At 33.8% G+C, this 19,191-nt stretch overlaps 1 protein-coding gene across 1 annotated transcript; it reads left to right on the top strand.

The window, feature by feature from the left end:
* The first annotated feature begins 1,054 nt into the window (after window positions 1–1,054).
* On the top strand, window positions 1,055–17,402 carry LOC107961729 (methionine S-methyltransferase). The gene is made up of 12 exons (XM_016897816.2): window positions 1,055–1,565; window positions 1,795–1,988; window positions 2,092–2,298; window positions 2,398–2,493; window positions 3,736–3,924; window positions 3,994–4,182; window positions 4,280–4,516; window positions 5,711–5,845; window positions 13,840–14,157; window positions 14,321–14,500; window positions 15,385–16,347; window positions 16,934–17,402. Exons 1-12 carry the CDS (start codon window positions 1,352–1,354, stop codon window positions 17,255–17,257), a joined length of 3,246 nt encoding a protein of 1,081 aa, XP_016753305.1. The 5' UTR covers window positions 1,055–1,351; the 3' UTR covers window positions 17,258–17,402.
* Window positions 17,403–19,191: the final 1,789 nt, after the last annotated feature.

Here is a 19,191-nt window from a genome sequence, read left to right on the forward strand (position 1 = left end):
TATGTCACACTATGAACATCACAAGTGAATGAATCCATAAACAAATCTAGGATCTATTCTATTTGGGTCCTATTTCATGTACTATCAATCCAATTGGTCACATCTATGTTTCTATCTTTTAGGAGTCATCCACTTTCGATACCTAAGACAATATATCTCTCCAACTGGACTTGATAGACGACATATTAGTCTTTTAATCGGTTTGTTCATTTCTAATTAAACTGACTACATGTTTACTACTAATGTAAGTTGTATTTCCGCATTATGATCTAACCACGTAATACTTCTTAGTATTAGTTAAACGATAGATAATCATTGAGTCAATATTTACTTTCATTTTGCATTGTGTGCAAAAAATGTTAAGGACAATATACAAAATATATTAATAAAATTAATGGATATTTTATTAAACCAACTTGTTTAAAAAATACAAGTACATATAAACAAAAATACTACACTAACGATACTAGATCCCAATATGAATCCAATTGTCCCAAGACAACATACTACGAAGTTAGAGGTTCGAAATAAAAGATGCGTGTCTCGAGACATGGCTTCCCTATCTCGAGACACAATCCTCCCATTTGATAATTTGAGTTGGGATTCATATCTTGACTCCGTGTTTGACCTTGTATAACCTTAGGTCAATTTGAGTGAGCCCATTTTATCTTATTGTGAATGTGCATTTCATTCATATCATTTGAAATTTAAGATACATGGCATGTTTATTGATTTAATTATCAAGAAAATGAACAAAGTCGATTGAGTTACTTCGGCCATGAAATGTGACATTCCTCATTTGAATCTAGTGATAGAGTTGTCATTGTTGTTGGATTCCCTCTTTTTAAAGAGGTTTAAAATATTGATGATGCCGCCATTAAAATTTTTATCTTTCAAATAAACAAAAATAAAAAGTATTTTGGAATAATTATTGAAAAATCCCTAATTTTAGTAAAAGGTAAAAAAATATCACCCGAGTAATTTGTGAGTGGATTAAAGAAATTTTGATTGAGAGTGATTAATTCGATAAAAAAATTAAAATGAAATCAATTCTATTCTAAGGTGATGTACAATATAATTTATCATTTGATGACCAGGAAAAGATATTAGTCTAATTCTCACACTCTGGACGTCCTGATAATCGTATTTCGTAGTTTCGAATACGAGGATGATGGGATTAAATAGGATAAAACTCAAAAATCCCAAAGTTCTTCATTTCTTTCGTTTTATTTTTCGTGTTTTATTAATGCTACTATTCAGTATTATATATTTGTTATCTGTCAGCTGATACTGCCACACACACACACAAAAAAAAAAAAAAGAGTAGAAAATAATTTGGGCGCGGGGGGAAATGACTCTGGAGGAATTTTTGAAGCAGTGCCAGCAGTCAGGTGATGCTGCTTACGCTGCCTTCAAATCGCTTCTGGAGAAGCTTGAGGATCCCAAGACCCGCACTGAAGCCCGGGTCTTCCTTTCGGATCTTCAATCCCGGGTCGGTTCCTCCGATGATTGCTTCCACAAATACTATTTCCGGATACAGGACATTTACTTGGATCGGTATGAAGGTAAGAATATATAATTCAAGCAACAGAATCTAGCGATTGTAGCCTTTGGTTGGATTATTTTTCTTTTTCGTTGCCTACAGGCCCACACATACACTGTACGGACACTAAATCCCATTGTATTCAGCAGTGGTTTCTGCTCCATCTGTTTTACTTATGGTTAACTTTCTTATAAATAGCCTGTGATATGCTTGTCGTGCTTCATAGTGAACATATTTTGCACTATGTTCAGGCTATCAGGGAAGGAAGAAACTGACAATGATGGTGATCCCTAGCATTTTTATGCCAGAAGACTGGTCATTTACCTTTTATGAAGGACTCAATAGACACCCAGATTCCATTTTCAAGGAAAAGACAGTTGCTGAGCTTGGCTGTGGAAATGGATGGATAACTATAGCCATTGCTGAGAAATGGTTGCCTGCTAAGGTGTTTTTTCTTTTTGTACCCTATCATTTTCCTTATGCATGGACAATTTAGGTATTCAATCCGAGTTATGAATCTTTTTATGTGCCTGAATTAAACTCTGCAGGTTTATGGCCTTGATATAAATCCAAGAGCTGTGAAGGTTTCTTGCATAAACTTATACATGAATGCTTTTGATGAGAAAGGCCAACCGATATATGATGCAGAAAAGAAAACTTTACTGGATAGGGTGGAGTTTCATGAATCTGATCTGCTATCTTATTGTAGGGAACATGATATTAAACTTGAGCGAATTGTTGGATGCATACCTCAGGTATTGTCACAGTTGTCAACTTATATGGTTTAATATAGTAAATAATGAAGTTACAAGAAACCCCAGTCCCACATTACTTCCTCTAATTTTTTTCTCCAGATTCTTAATCCAAATCCAGAGGCCATGTCCAAAATGATCACGGAAAATGCAAGCGAGGAATTTCTACACTCTTTGAGTAATTATTGTGCACTTCAGGTTGGATGACACCTTATTGGTTCCACACTAATTAATGTTTAGTGGGTTAGAATCTTAATAATCTGCTACAAGCCCAGATATCTGACTAAATGCTAATGGATAGTTGTGGTTATGATTAAGGTTCCTCTGGACTGTAAACTTTACTTATAACCAAGACATGTTGTCTGGTGCTCTTCCAAAGAAATTTAGGGTTATTCCCTGCTCTTGTTGATTAAAAGAGTTGGAATAATGTGCTGACTTATTGTATGGTACCTTTGATTTAGAAATCTCCAGTGATTGGATCCTGTCAATTCAGCTTGTAAGCTTATCAAGATAGTTGAACATCAGAAATTCATATTAGCAGCTTAAACTTATAATTCATCTAGTAGGGATGTAAGTTAATGTTATTGGAAAATGCTTGGAATTTTGGCTGGATGTTTGTAGTGTCGTTGCATTTAATTATTTCTGTTTGATCAACTTTCATCTGGAAATCTATTAAATTAGTTAAATCTCTAGTAGACCCCACTTTAGTACGCTTAATAGGATTGTTTTAGGTCTTAGGTGGAATAACCAGGAGAATGATCTCCAAAGCTTATTGGTTTTTTAGAAGAGTAAAAGCAATGATAGGGACATGAGTCTAAGGCTGAAGGCCTTTCTCTAGGTTTTTCCTGTTAAACTTATTTGCTCTTTGACTTTCTGTGATTCATTATTTTTTTCATTTTTGGTATGGCCCTGTATCCATGAACACAATTTCAGTGGTTCTTGTAATATTCGCAGACCGTTATTTTGGAAAAAGAACCTTTACATCCATGAATAGATATCACATGCTCGATTATGCTTATAATGGATAAACTATAGTAATTAGTCAGAGTAGATATTAGTGTATTCATTCTTGTATCGTCTCATTGGTTTGGGGGTTTCTATTTCTTCTATGATTATATATCTAGAGTTCTTTCAAGATCAACTTGGCTTAACTCTGGAAATGTAGGCATATAACAATTTATCGGGACACAAAATTTTAGAGCTTTTTCTGTCAAGAAAAAAATTGCGGACTTTGAACTCTATCTTGTATCGTATCAACTTCATGGACTCATGTTATCATTAACGCATGTTCTAACTTCTTTCAATCTTTGGATCATTCCTTTATTAATTATGCTAATGCAATAATATCTCTCACATCGGTAAATATATTTCCAAGTTATTCTAACAAAAAGAACAAGAAAAAAAATCAACTTAATAATTTCATTCATTTTTCCTTTCTAGGGTTTTCTTGAGGATCAATTTGGCTTAGGTCTGATTGCCAGGGCAGTTGAGGAAGGAATTGCTGTCATTAAACCTACAGGTATTATGATCTTCAATATGGGAGGCCGTCCTGGACAAGGAGTTTGTAGACGCCTGTTTGAAAGACGGGGTTTCCGTGTCACCAGGCTTTGGCAAACCAAAGTTCTTCAGGCATGTAAATCCCTTTTCACTTGTAACTATTTTTTCATCCAAATATGGTAAGCTGAGATCTTGTTACAGGCTGGGGACACTGATATTTCAGCCTTGGTTGAAATTGAGAAGAATAGTCCACACCGTTTTGAGTTCTTTATGGGGCTTTCTGGAGATCAACCTATTTGTGCTCGCACAGCATGGGCCTATGGAAAGGCTGGTGGCCGTATCTCTCATGGATTATCAGTTTACAGTTGTCAACTTCATCAACCAAACCAGGTGGCAGTCTATCAAGATTTTGGCTTTTAGAAAGTGGATGTTTCTTTTCTCTGATCGGAGAAAAATAAAATGGCTGATTGTTCTTTTAAACTGATAGGTCAAGGTAATATTTGAATTTCTTAGAAGTGGCTTCCAAGAGATCAGTAGCTCTTTAGATTTATCTTTTGAAGATGATTTAGTTGCGGATGAGAAGATTCCATTCCTGGCCTATCTTTCCAGTGTTTTGAAAGAGAATTCCTGCTTCCCATATGAGCCACCAGCTGGATGCAAAAGATTTCGTAATCTAATTGCTGGCTTTATGAAAACTTACCACCATATTCCACTTACAGCTGATGTAAGAATAAGTACTTGACTCTTTAATTCTTTCCCCTTCTTTTCTTTTTTCTGATTGACCTTATCAGTGATTTTTCCTGTGCCTATATATTAGTTATTTGCTCAAGTTTTGTTTTCTCTTTTGCAAATCAAAAATTTTTGTCATTTCCTTTTTAATATTATTATGTGTTAAGGCAAATTAATTAAAGGAGAAAAGGCTGTGGTATTATTATAGAAAAATGTTGAAAACCCTGTCCAATGTTTAAATCCTTTTAGATATCATATTAGGATGGTAGTCAGTCATGTAACTGTCTATTAAAAGGAAATTCTATATAAATTCTATCTGTTTAATACATTATTTTACACTTTTCTAGTTATTTTCTATGTCCTTTAAAAGGAGAAAATAATTGGTGATGACATACTTTTGTTACTAGTACAACTGTCTCTTTAGGAACTTGATTGATACCTTTATATTTTCAAGTGGTACAAGACTAAAAGGCTTTAATAAGGCAGTATGTAATTAATTATTCCCAGGGAAGTTAAATAGGTTCATTACTAAAAAACATACCTTTTGTCATGGATAAATTTTATTGATCTATATACAACTATAGGTTATCATGTTTTTTTTTTTTTTTCCTTTCATGGTATACTTTTGCATTATATAACAACAATTAACTTAGGGTCATCCACTTGAGTTTATTCAATGGTTTATTCAGTATCCTTAGTCATATTCTGCTGTCTGATATAAGCAAAACCTTTTAAGACTATTCTTACAATGAATGATTGGGAAAAACCATTTAAGGCTATCCTATGATTATTTCTGGTCTTAGCTTTGTGATGCTTGATCAATAAAATGGCATTGAAGATGATCTTATGGCTTTCCCTTTCTTCCTGCTACCAATTGTGGTTAGTATCTTTGTGGTTTCCTGCATTTTTACATTGAACTCCAAAAACTGTCAGAATTTGAATGTCAACAGTTGAAGTGGATTGAAAGTTCTTTTGTAATCCTTGATGTAAGAGTTTTTTATAGTACAATTTATGATTTTGATGCAAAAATTTAAAATCTTTGAACATTGTAAGATACTTCATACAGCTGCAATCCTTGTTTTCTTTTCTTAATTTAAAAGGAGTCTGTAGTGCATGAACAAATGCTGATTTAGCATCTCTTGGAACCTTATCATCTGTTCTTCTGACATCATTTTCTTTAATATGCAAGAATGTTGTTGTCTTTCCTTCAAGGACCGTGGCAATTGAGAATGCCCTGCGGCTGTTTTCCCCCAATCTTGCAATTGTTGATGAGCATTTGACTCGGAACTTACCGAGGAAATGGTTAACATCTTTGGCAATTGAGGTATGGCATATCTTGAATTAGGTGTGTAAATGACGCAAGCTAGTTGTTAGACAGGTATTCAAACTTAATTTGCACTGAACTGGGGTAAAATATCAGAGCCACCCGGGGGGGGGGGTGCAAGGAAGCATAGTAGTTTGTACCGTTCCTATATCACATAGTTTAGGCATTTTGTTTCAGTCAAAATTTTGGTACGCTTCAGGCCATTTCAGTCAATATGGCTTGTCCATTGCATATATATCCTTACCATTTGCTACAAAATTTTAATATTTTTTATGTTAAACTATATTTTATAAATTTTAGAAGTTCAGGCAAAAAAGAAACTACAATTGAACCCTATATATATATAAATTAAATAATATCCACATGAATAAATAAACCGCCAGCCAAGTCTTCTAGGAGCTACCACCCAGACTCATTGGTTTGCACAAACCGCATACAAAAACCAATCAAAAATAAAAAAACATATAAAAGAATATTCAGGTAAAACTTTTTTGTGAAGCAAAATTCCAAATCCCTTGGACAAATATATTTTTTAAATAATTTAAAAAAATATTAAAAAAAATAAATCCTAAATTTATAAACTCAAAAAGAAAAAAGTAATTTAAAAAAACTTAAAGTTAAGAAAAACCCAACAACAAAGTGGTATTGTGTCAATAGTGGATTGGTAGTTGGTTCACAGCTAGCTAAAAGGTTGTTGAAGAAGTTAAAGCAAATTTTTGAAGCAAGTGGCGTTGGTAAACTTTCACAATTGTCTAAGAATGTTGAGAGGAAATGATGAGTCAATTTCTATTGATTTTGTGAGGTATATATACACAAGTTATAGGATTTATAAAAGGAAATAAATCAATGTAAATGTTCTAATTAATCCCTAATAATCAGCTAACTAATTGATTCTATCTGTAGCACTCCCATCAAGCTGGAGCATAAATTGATCAGGCTCAGCTTGTTACATAAATTATGAACTCAATTTCCATTCAGTGCTTTTGTGAACAAATCAAGGAGGTGTTGTATAGAGCATAACTCTTACTTTCTTCTTGTTCAAGATAAGAGTATGCTTGCTCAAGAGAAGGAAACAGGGATTTTCTAAAGACTTGAACCCTGATCTGATTATACTCATTGTTTAACTTGGCCAGAAAACCATACACTCACTTATGAAACATTACTGCATCTCCAATACAATTTGCTTGAAAGTCTTGATAATAATTTAGCTCCTACCATAAGTTTCTTAGTTCAGAAAAATATTAAAAAATTGTCATCTCACCATGCTTAGTACTGTGAACCTTATTTCAGATTTCAAAAATTTGAGCATTATTCCCAATATGTGAGCAGGTGAGAGCAGCTGCTTTTCATATTTTTGATGCAGTGTTGAGCAACAAGTATGTTCTAGAAATCTAGGGTTGCATGGAATTGATGATCAATACTGTGCAAGATAGTTGTTCCCATCAAGTTTTATGGCACTAATTTGAAATGAAGGATTGTTAGAGCTGGTAGCAATAAGTATCCTCTTGTCATTTTATGAATGCTAGAGAAAAAAGAAGAGAAACACAAGCAGGAAAAAATGGAAATTCCTGAAGGAAAAGATAGGCTGGTGGTAATGGCCAGAAAGAATCCCAAAGCAGTAGCTTAAATTACCCAACAGTAGCTTAATACGTAGATGTCTAAGCTGCTCCAGATGACATCAAGATCATAAGAGGTGGACTGTAAATATGCACCGAGCTTGACAGTGGCAATTGAAAGAAGGAACTCCAACAGAGTGGATGTTACACGCCAGCACGTTAGGTAGAATCTAGAAGCTAACAGAGGTGCATAAGGGCTCACGTGGAGATTTGTTGGTCATGAAATCTGGGGTTTTGCTGGCGATGGGGTTCCGATTCCTTTGGTAGGGGTAGTGATAAAAAACGGTGAGCCTAAGGGGTTAAGTACTAAAATTTTTAATCCGGGGTTTTGGGATTTCGAAAATTTTGAGAGAAATCCTTCCCAAATCTGGAAATTTTGCTTTGATGCCATGTTAAAATCAGAGAATAGTATCGAAGAGAAGAGTGGGAGAAGAATTTCTATATATTGTTGATTTGTTCAATGAGAAAAATATATAGGTATTTATATAATCAAAATAGGAGGAAAAAAGAAAATTAAATCCTTAAACATAAGCTAATTGAATAAATTGACTCGCTTGTAATTAGCTATATACAGTAATTATCTGCTGTCAAATTAGTCAACACATCAAATTAGAGTAAATAGAACCTCAAGTTGTGGCCTATTAGCAGGACGTACACCTTCCCCACGAATAGCCTAGATTCAAAACACAATTGAACCAAAAAAAATAGAGTAAATAAAAATTAAGCTTTTTTAAGGGGAAGGAAGGGATTCTCAATTTCCCTTTATTTTCTTTTCTTAATAGAAAGGTCTATCCAAACTCTCTTACTTTCCTTTTTTTTTCTCTCTTAATCTAATCCAAACATATGGTTAGAGTCTGAAAATTTCTGAGGTGTTCTCCTTGATGGAATAGCTTTGGTTCATGACATCCCACATTTCCTTTGTCATTTTGTAATACATGATGTTTACCCCATTTCATTATTCACGGAATTGATTAACCAAGACCTGAACTTATTGTTTTCTGTTTTCCATTTTTTGAACTCTGGATCTTTCTCATTTGGCTGGTGTTGCGTTACCAGTGAGATAGTCTTCTTTTCCTTCTATGAACATCATCATGGAATATGACCATTGGACAAAATTCTGTCCATTAAACTTGTGACATGTCATCTGCTGAAATGGTGCTTCAAACCAATTGCTTGGACTTGGATTAATAGTTCGTGATGAAGCAGAGGTAATCTCAGAAACTGAGGTTTCTTTTTGCAGGCCATTCCGAATTTTGGCATTACAGTTTGCTCAGGAAAGATCAAGGTTCAGAGAGAAGCTTTCGTAGCATGAAAATGGATTTGAAAGAAATAATCTGAAATGCTATTCATTGTGGCAGAATTACATTTAAGTAGGCCCAACCTCCAAGGTTGGCTCATTGGTCGAATTCTCCCTATTGTTATAACAGATTTGTGACTACAACCAAATATGCCTTTTATTAGAAAAAGAACAATAAATGGAATCCTAAACAATAGAAACAACCTGAGAAGGAATGTTTGAATATTTCAAATTAATTAAAATCCTCCAAACTGATTTATTTTGACTGAATTGAATCAAATCAAATCAATTTGATCTGATTGGCAACAGACTGGTGGTACTGGAAAGAATCTTATATCGCTTTGGTTTTTTTTGCTTCTTTAGAATTAATTATAATTCTCGAGAATGCATGTAGAAGTAGAACAAATATGTGGCTCCCTCACTTCAAAGTTGTACACCTTAGAGCACGTTTGGTTCGCTGTATTGGATTAGAGGTGTATTGGATTAGAGGTGTAATGGAATAGAGGTGTAATAGCAAATCAACTGTTTGGTTGAATGTAATGGAATAGAGGCGTAATAGTAAAACTGTGTTTGGTTGAATGTAATAGAGGTGTAATAGCATAATGGAGAAAACTAAAATGACCAGAATACCCTTAGCATAAATTTGTTTTGGTAAATGATTATTGTTATTGTTATTTAAATTTTAATAAGATTATTTATTATCAAAAATAAATAATTTAATCATATTTAAACATAATTATTATTTAATATATTTTAATTAAAATATATAATTTAATAAAATTCTTAATAATTAGCAGAAATTTGTTTTGGTAAATTATTTTATTTAAATTTTAATAAGATTATTAATATCAATAATAAATAATTTAATCATATTTAAACATAATTATTATTAAATATATTTTAATTAAAATATATAATTTAATAAAATTCTTAATAATTAATATTCTTATATGAATTTACTCAAACCATAATATATGATACTGTAAAATATAAAATAACATAATTATTATTAAATTAATATAATTAAAATATATAATTTAATAAATTCTTAATAATTAATATTCTTATATGAATTTACTCAAATCATAATATATGATACTATAAAATAAAATTTTAAATAATTAATATTAAATATATTTTAATTTAAATATATGATTTAATAAAATTTAAAATAATTATAACTAATAAATTATATTTTATGAATTTGTATAATTTAAAATAATAATTATTACATATAATTTAATAATAATATAAAATTTCATAAAATTCTTGATAATAAATTTTCTTATATGAATTTATACAATTTAAAATAATTAATATTAAATATAATTTAATAGTAATATATAATTTCATGAAATTGTTAATAATAAAATGTTCTTATATGAATTTACTAAAATCAATATATAACTTGAACATAATTAACTTATATTAAGAAAAGGTTAGATGAAAATGAAATTGTACATTATAATCCATATGTTATATAGTTTTACAACATCAAAAAGTTTGAACATTGATATTTAATGGTAAGAAAGAAATCTTCTAACCCATTCCAATCGGGCAACTGAAGGTAAACTAAAGAAAACGATCATTTGAGTTGGATGGTCGGGAATTTTACTCAATGCATCATACCGCTGATCGTCGGTTAAACCTTCAATTGACCATAAGGCTGAATATAAGTTTGAAGCTCTCTCTTCCATATTTTGATGTTCTTCTGACCGCTGCTGAACTACCACCTCGGAGGCAATACTCCTACTGATTTGCTTCATAATGCTCTTTAAAAAAAATGTTACCTATTAGTAAAAACATATAACCTATTTTAAATTCAAAAAAGAACAATAATTATGCAGCAATAACCATAACCATAATTCAACAAGCTTTAATGAGCATTACAAAAATACAAACAACAGAAGCTGCTACAGAAGCTGCTAAAGAAATTAACCATAACCATATTCATTTGGGAAACACCAGAAGCTGCTACAGCAATACAGCCATGGAATCAGGGAAAACATACAAAGAAAACTAACCTGTAATGAGCAAATGGGGGACGAATGCGATGTGGAAGTGTTGGAACAAAGAACCTGTAATGCAAAAAGTGCTCGGATCAACCTTTTTTTTTAAAAAAAATAATTATGCTATAGCTAAATATAGTATATCAAATATACTAAAAATATTAACAACAAATAGTTCCCAATTGCCAAGCTTTTGGAAGCAGTGTCCTCTTTTCATTACAGTATGAGAAGCTTAAACCCTTTTTCTTATATGAATTACAAGAACGCTGGAAGCAGTCATGGCACAACCATAAAACCAACCATATTATCTAAATTCAGTACCTAACATCCTACATGTACTAAGTTGCACTCAGTTAATACATAACAAACCACTGGCCTCTAATTCCCCCACATTCATCCCCATTACCAAACAACACAATGCAGGCATATGTATCATCAACCGAGCAAAAAGATTCTAATATACTTCAAAAGTGATTTGATGCTCATAATTTCTCAATCAAACCTAAAATAAAAAGAAACAACAACAATTGATAAGCTAATTCAGCCAATGATTTGGCTAAAGAATGTAGGAGAAACTGAATTTGCTTTAGATATGCAATCATCAAACATGACCAAAAATTTCTAGTTCTAGTTCATAGCATCAGCAATAACATGACCAAAAAAGGCAGGCAGGCATATAGACACATACATATATCATATTTGACAAAAAAAAAAACATATACTAAATCAGTGAATTAAAACAAGGTAACTTATTCTATCCATTCCGACCTTAACTAATGAAATCAGAGTAGATACCATAATTTTAGAAATGTAACCCCTCACAATATAAAATATGAGTAACCCGTACGTAAGTGTGGGGAAAGAGAGTAGTAATATTAAACAAGCACTCATTTGTTAAAAACAGATGTATTCTTTTCCTCTTCTTCCAACCAAACCTGCCTAACCCCTCCGACATACAGACAAAGACAACGCAAACAGATCACAGAAAATATCAGATACAATCTAGGCAATTTTTTTGGTTAAGATATCTTGAATGAAAGTTATTCATTTATAAAAGCAGTATATGTTCAACCAATGGAATAAATACAATAACATATTATTGCAAAAGTAAAAGAAAGCTTCGTAAAACATGAAGGACGGAAACTGCAATTAGAATGCATACTTGAAAGTGAAAATCTCTTTCTTTTCAGGGTCACTCTAGCAAGATCGTAGTTTCTTTTTAAACCAAATGAACAATCTAACTACAAGGTTAGCATGCAAGAGGCTACTGATATACAAGAAATTAAAAAAAAAAAAACAACGCATCATAAACAAATAAACAACAAAGCAATACTCCTACAGAATTTTCACAAATACAACAAAAGCTTCTCTTTGATTTTCATGGACTTCACCAGTTTTCACATATCTGCTTGCAGAGTGTTTGTGAATTTGACAAATTATGAACAAGATATCTACTCTCTCTGAAATTACTGAATTACTGGTTACTTTAACAAAACAAAAAAAAATTGAAGTAATGTGCGATCTTTGGCTGCAAAAGAAAAGAGAAAGAAGCTTCATGAATGCAAAATTTGTCATGCGAAAATGGAAATATGATTTTTAGAAGTATATGCTTTAAACGTTTTGATATTGGTCAGCAAAAAAATCAGGATTTATAAATTACACCGCACCAAATTTATATGAAATCACCATCAAATACCCCAATGAAATCAGCTTTAACACCAGTGCATCCATATACACAATAATCTTACAATTTCAACAGAAACTACTGAAGAGTAAAAAATATTTATAATAATGCACAAATCTTAACAATTTGATAAAAGAGTGTCGAACAAAGAATTGCCAGATTTATTTGGGTCCGAAATAAAAATCACCCGATCTTGGATTAGAGGTGAATAAGCAACAATGAATAAAATCCAATAGCAATTTCAACAGAAACTACTGAAGAGTAAAGATTCATACTAATGCAATACAATTTTATAAAAGATTGTCGAACAAAGAATTGGCAGATTAATTTGGGTTCGAAATAAAACTCACCCAATCTTGGATTAGAGGTGATGACTCGAAAAACGCTTCACTCTTTTTTCAATGGATTCAGCTATCAGGTATTTCCAATTTTGTGAAAATATTGAAGAGCAGTAGAGAGTTGCAAATAGGGTTGGGAGGAAATGGGAGGAGACAGAGACTGAAGAAACGATGAGGACAGAATAATAAACAAAAACGGTGGGAGATGGAAGGAGAAATTTTGAGGACAGAATAGGAGAGGGTCGGGTAGGGAGGGAGGGTAAAACAGAGAGCAGGGGACGGAAGCGGACGTAATAGGTATTACAGGGATTTGGGAAGGGATTACAAAAGCAGCGAAAAAGGGGATTAGGTCGGGATTGGTTTACGCCCGTAATGCCTATTACAGCGAACCAAACGCCGGATTAGAGGCGTCATGTAATACGCGCGTATTCGGCCTGTATTGTATTAGGTAATACACTGAACCAAACGCCTCCTAAGCATCTATTCCATTACACCTCTATTCCAATACAGCGAACCAAACGTGCTGTTAATGTTTTACTAGTATGTTTCCAAACAATGTTCACTACCACAATGAAATTCTCTTCCTTGAAATACTAACTTTAGGTAAGATAAAATTTTTAATGTAAGCAACGAAATCTGAAAAGTGGAAATTCACTTTGAAATAGAGTGAGTACAAATTAGAGGGGAAACCAGAGGTAACCAGAATCGATTAGGGAGAAACATAGGAAATAGGGAGAGAAATGGAAGATTTAAGGGAGAACACTAGAAAGAACAGATAGAGATAAAACATCAATATTTAGTCTCAAATATTCAGTATCCAAAATCTTCTTAAAACTGAAGCATTTAATGTTAAACAACTAAATCCTAATGCCTTGTTTGGTCACTAGTGTAATAACATAAATGAATTAATTTATTGCTAACTCATATATTATAACATCTGTAAAAAGTAATAAACGTACCAAATGGTATAACAATGCAAGTCAAATCCCCATTGTATAGTAACTGATTCTTCATCAATATGGTTGCCGAGTTTATATATTTATGTTGCAGACTGCAGAAAATGGACTGTCAGATGATGTAGTTACTGTCATTGAAGCACCACGCCAGTCAGATTTAATGATAGAGCTTATAAAAAGGCTGAAGCCACAGGTTGTGGTCACTGGGATAGCTCATTTTGAGGCTGTTACTAGTTCAGCCTTTGTGCAACTATTAGATGCCACTGGAGAAATTGGGTCTCGCCTTTTCTTAGACATATCTGATCACTTCGAATTATCCAGCCTTCCAGGTACCATTGGGGTACTAAAATATCTGTCAGGAACTCCTTTGCCATCACATGCAGCAATCGTTTGTGGCCTGGTAAAGAATCAGGTATCTTTTAAGGAAACTAGGTCAATCACAATGGGGATTTCTATTTATGTGGTTAAATTCAGTAGCCATTGACTTGACTATCAGTTCCAATCTCTTCCATTTCTTTTCAGTGTGTTATTACTGAAAAATTCATTTTTTTTTTCTGACAAAAACCTCTTGACAGGTTTATTCAGATTTAGAAGTTGCCTTCGTAATTTCAGAAGAAGAGGCCATCTTGAAAGCCTTGTCAAAAACTGTTGAAATACTTGAAGGGAATACCTCATTGATTAGCCAGTACTATTATGGTTGTATTTTTCATGAGCTTCTATCTTTTCAACTTACAGACAGACATCCAAATCTAGAGGTTTGTGAATTAATTCTTGAGCATATAGAATAGATACACCATGATTCCATTGAGAATGCATGCTATACTAGCAAAATTGTAGATAGATTTCAGATTGACAACAAAAGTTACTGGGACTCTTATCTCTTAGCAGCAGGAAAAGGCAAGCACTAAAACATCTCCTTGATCTGAAAGTGTTAGTTTGTTAATTGACAAACTTGAGAGCTAGCTCGGTTAGAGTTCTTTATAGTCATCTATGAAGCTTAACAAATGAGTTTGAATACTATTCCAGGCTCGGTAAAAAAACTGAGTTAAAAAATTGATAAGCTCAAGTTCAAAACAAACTGTATAAGCCATTCATGACAAGCTTGATAGTTTGTTTTGTCTGATGTCTTTTACAATTAGCACAATTCAATCCATTATTTATACCAATCAAAAGGAGATATATGGTAGATTAAAACCGTCTGTATTTATAAAAAAACTATTATTTCAGAATAGCTAATTATGTGCTGTTTAGCTTAGACTGAGAACTTGACGGGTGTTGTGTTTCACCTAGAGCTTTTATTTTGATTAGATTCTGGTTAACTCTGCTGTGTTGTGCTTGAAAAATGTTTATTAAGCTTAACTTGAGCTTGAATTGTTCAAGATCTTTTAGGTTAGCAGAGCTGAGCCTGACGAAGGAAGAACTCAGCCTGGCTTGCTCATAATAGCCCTGGATGAGGAGCCAGGGAAAAGTTTTGATTTGTGATTTCTAAACGGTTCTTTTATTGAACATTCATCAATGGTTTTATTGTTTATCATCCTGCCTGAAACCAAACCAGCATTATTACATAAATTTATACTGTGCCTTGTTATTTCTGAATCTAATATTTCTCATTGTTGAAGCTTTTTCTACCTTCTTATAGAGGAGATCTGAAAAGTCCAAATCAGTTGAGGTGATCAGGTTTACTACTTCTGCAATCTCGGTCCTTAGTAATGCTGAATTATCCATTTCTGATGAAGGGTACCCACTTGTACGTATGGATGTGGATCAGTGGTTCCTTCCGGTTCCTTCTCTGGTTAAGGCTGCTATCTTTGAAAGTTTTGCCCGGCAAAATATGACTGAGTCTGAAATTGATGTTACTCCTTGTATAAAGCAGTTTGTTCAGACCGAATATGGGTTCCCAACTGATAGCGGCACAGAATTTATATTTTCAGACTGCTCACAAGCTCTTTTCAGTAAGCTGGTCCTTTGCTGCATCCAAGAAGGGGGAACTATGTGCTTTCCTGATGGCTCAAATGGAAATTATGTTTCTGTTGCCAAATTTTTGAAAGCGAACACTGTACATATCCCCACAAACCCTGAGCGAGGCTTTAAGCTGACAGAGGAGATACTCATTAAAGCGCTTGAGACTATGAAAAAGCCATGGGTATATATTTCTGGTCCAACAATCAACCCAACTGGCTTGCTTTACAGCAACCAAGAGATGGAAAACATTTTAAGTGCATGCGCAAGATTTGGGGCAAGAGTGGTGATTGATACTTCATTCTCAGGACTGGAATTCGAATATGAAGGTAGGGGTGGCTGGAATCTGGGGAGCTGTTTGTCAAAAATATCTTCCTCTGGCAACCCCTCTTTTTGTGTTTCTCTGCTTGGAGGGCTGTCTCTGAAACTGCTTAGTGGAGCACTCAAATTTGCCTTTCTGGCTCTAAATGAACCAATTCTAATTGAAGCATTTCATAGCTTTCCTGGCTTAAGCAAACCTCATTGTACAGATAAATATACAATCAAGAAGTTGTTGTCTCTGAGAGAGCAGAAAGGAGGTTTGTTGGATGTTGCTATGGAACAAATAAGAATTTTGGAAAACAGAGCGAAGTGTTTAAAAGAGGTAACTTTTCTCCCCATTACATCCTGTTGCTCTCGTTGTCTATGTGATATAGTACTAAATATTTGAATATATAAGGGATTGCGATATGATATACTTGATTCTTTTCTAAATTAATAAGAATCTTAAATAAATAGTGCATTCTTTTATGAACAAAAACAGGAATTCAGAATTTAGACAATATAGCCTGTGTATTTCCCTGTGCATATAGGCCATCAGAGTCGAACATTCCTTTGCATTTTTGTGATCATGCCTTCTCTCTTGTTCTTATACTTTTCTAACATTTTTTTTTTGGATAGAATATGCATTTCTAACACTTTTGTATCTCAACATGGTGTGAAATATATAGTTACATACTTAAAGCAGGTGTGGATTTAAATCTTATCTTACCACTGCAATAAACAAGGATTGAGCTAGAGCAATAACTAAACTGCTTTTTCTAACAGCAAGTCCTAATCAAGTTTATCCTACCCTTTGGAATGTCTTATTTACTCTCCTTGAGTCGATTGTTTTGAATGCTAGTTTTGTAGGTTGTATTTTCTTCTCAACCTTAGCACTTAACTTCTCTTTGCTACTATTCTTGTAATAGGTCCTTGAAAACTGTGGCTGGGATGTGCTTAGACCCTGTGCTGGTGTTTCCATGGTGGCAAAGCCCTCTTTCCTCGGAAAGGCTGTAAAGGTCAACCATTCACTTAAACATACAGGCAGTGGTGAAAAAGATGCCACCTATGAAATTAAGCTAACTGATGCATCCTTGAGGGAAGCCGTTGCCAAGACAACTGGCTTGTGCATCAACAGTGGATCATGGACTGGAATTCCAGGCTATTGTCGCTTCACCATTGCCTTGGAAGAGAGTGAATTTGAGCAAGCATTGGCTTGCTTAGTCAAATTTAAAAGCATAGTCGATAACTGAATTATACTATCATTATCTAAGTCTTTGCTGTAACAACAAAAGCATATATTTGGTTGGGCTTGTGCTTTACAAAGCTGTGGTTTCCTACCTTGTAAACATTCTTTAAGCATAAGATAATGGGACTCGGTTCATGATTTTAAGTTTATTTTTGTGTGAATGTCATATTATCTATCTATCTATCTATCTATCTCTTTATAAATGTCATTGGGTTAGAATTTTAGCCCGACAAATCACGTGGATTTAGGCGATTTTTTGAGTTTAAATATTGCCTAAGTAAGTTTACTCTTGAGAAATGAGAATTCTTGTAGAAATTCTTTAAGAAATCGAAAAAAAGTGGAAGTAAACTCGAAACGAAAGAGCAAAGAACAAATAGAAAAGCCAAAGAGAAATATTGCAAACCAAGTGTTTGACTAAATGCTTTCAATATATTCTTTAAATCAAGAATGAAATGATTACAAATGAAAGGGGCTCTATTTATAGTTGAGTTTCTCCAGATCCAATGGTACATATCAAATTATAATTGTGGTAAAATAATTCTAAAGGATTTAAATTCTATACATGTTTATTCTTTAAAATTTATAATAATTACCTTCTGATAAAATACAATGTTTACAATTTAAACAAGATTCAAGTAGATGAAAATTGAGTCTCTTCCATGCAATGAGCTAGTCTTGTAGGGCCGAATGGCCCTCAATGAAAAAGAAGGAATATCAGAGTGTGCCTTGGTCGGGAGTTTCTTTGTGCAACCTGTAACAAATTTCCCCCACCTGATCTTGCGACATCCTTGCCGCATGCTTGGAATAAAATTGGTCTATCTTCTCTTGGAATTATAATAAAGCATCCGTAGGTTCCCAACTAGCCTCATTGTGGGGAAATCTCTTCTATTGAACAAGGTACTCATAACTCGACTTGTAGTACTTTTGTCGGATTACTCGGTCTACCATGATGCACTCAACATAACAGTCATAGGAGACTTTTACCCCTATTGACGCTTGTTTAGACTTGGCTCAATTTTGATCCTTCTTATATTCATGGAAAGGCTTACGTATACTGACATGGAACATCGGATGGACCTTGAGTTTTGCTGGCAACTCAAGCTTGTAGGCCACATTGACTACCCACTTTAGAACTCAGAAACGTCCCTCATACCGTCGCACAAACCCTTTGTGCAAGCCAGTATGGTGCAAAATCAAGGGCAATTTAGCAAGGACTGAGTTACCAACCTAATATTGCGCATATCTAAGATTATGATCAGTTCACTTCTTGTTGTGCTTAATTGACTTATGTAGACAAGATCTAGCTAAGTCATTTTGCTCTTATCAATCTTTAACAAATCGATAAGTTGTTGGATTTGGTCCTTCATAGCGAGTCACAACAAAGTTTGCTGTGAGTGACTATTTCCCCGTCACTATCTTGAACAGACTCTAATTCATAGCCTTACTCTGTTGCAAGTTATAAGAAAATTTGGCCACATCCAACAACTTTGGCAAGTCCGTCTATGTGGCACTCATATAGTGTCTAAGATAAGTCTCCAATAAAGTATTTACTCTCTCGGTGTGCCTATCAATCTATGGATGAATGCTATTGGAAAAGTTCAAGTTTAATCCCATCAACTTGAACAACTTTGTCCAAAACGGGCTCGAAAATCACCCATCTCAATCAGTAATAATAGGCTGTGGGACTCCCATAACATTTTACCATATGTCTAAGGAACAAAGGAGCTGCCTCCTCACTATGGCACTTTTTAGTTGCTGGAATGAAGGTTCCATACTTGGAAAATCTATCAACCATAAGAATGATACTTGCAAACCCATCATATTGAGGCAAACCAATAATAAATCCATTGATACCCTTTCTCATGGACGTTCCAAAATGAGAAAAGGCTACAATAAACTAGCTGACGCTTTTAACTCCACATTGTCTTGTTGGCACAC

This window comes from Gossypium hirsutum, chromosome A06 (assembly GCF_007990345.1).
Source record: "Gossypium hirsutum isolate 1008001.06 chromosome A06, Gossypium_hirsutum_v2.1, whole genome shotgun sequence".
Lineage (NCBI taxonomy): Eukaryota > Viridiplantae > Streptophyta > Magnoliopsida > Malvales > Malvaceae > Gossypium > Gossypium hirsutum.

Excerpts from the sequence above, each read along its gene's own strand:
- LOC107961729 (XM_016897816.2), top strand. The coding sequence starts at position 1,352 with ATGACTCTGGAGGAATTTTTGAAGCAGTGCCAGCAGTCAGGTGATGCT. Across the intron at positions 1,989-2,091 it reads AGAAATGGTTGCCTGCTAAG|GTTTATGGCCTTGATATAAA; the intron begins GTGTTTTTTCTT and ends TAAACTCTGCAG. Across the intron at positions 3,925-3,993 it reads GGCAAACCAAAGTTCTTCAG|GCTGGGGACACTGATATTTC; the intron begins GCATGTAAATCC and ends ATCTTGTTACAG.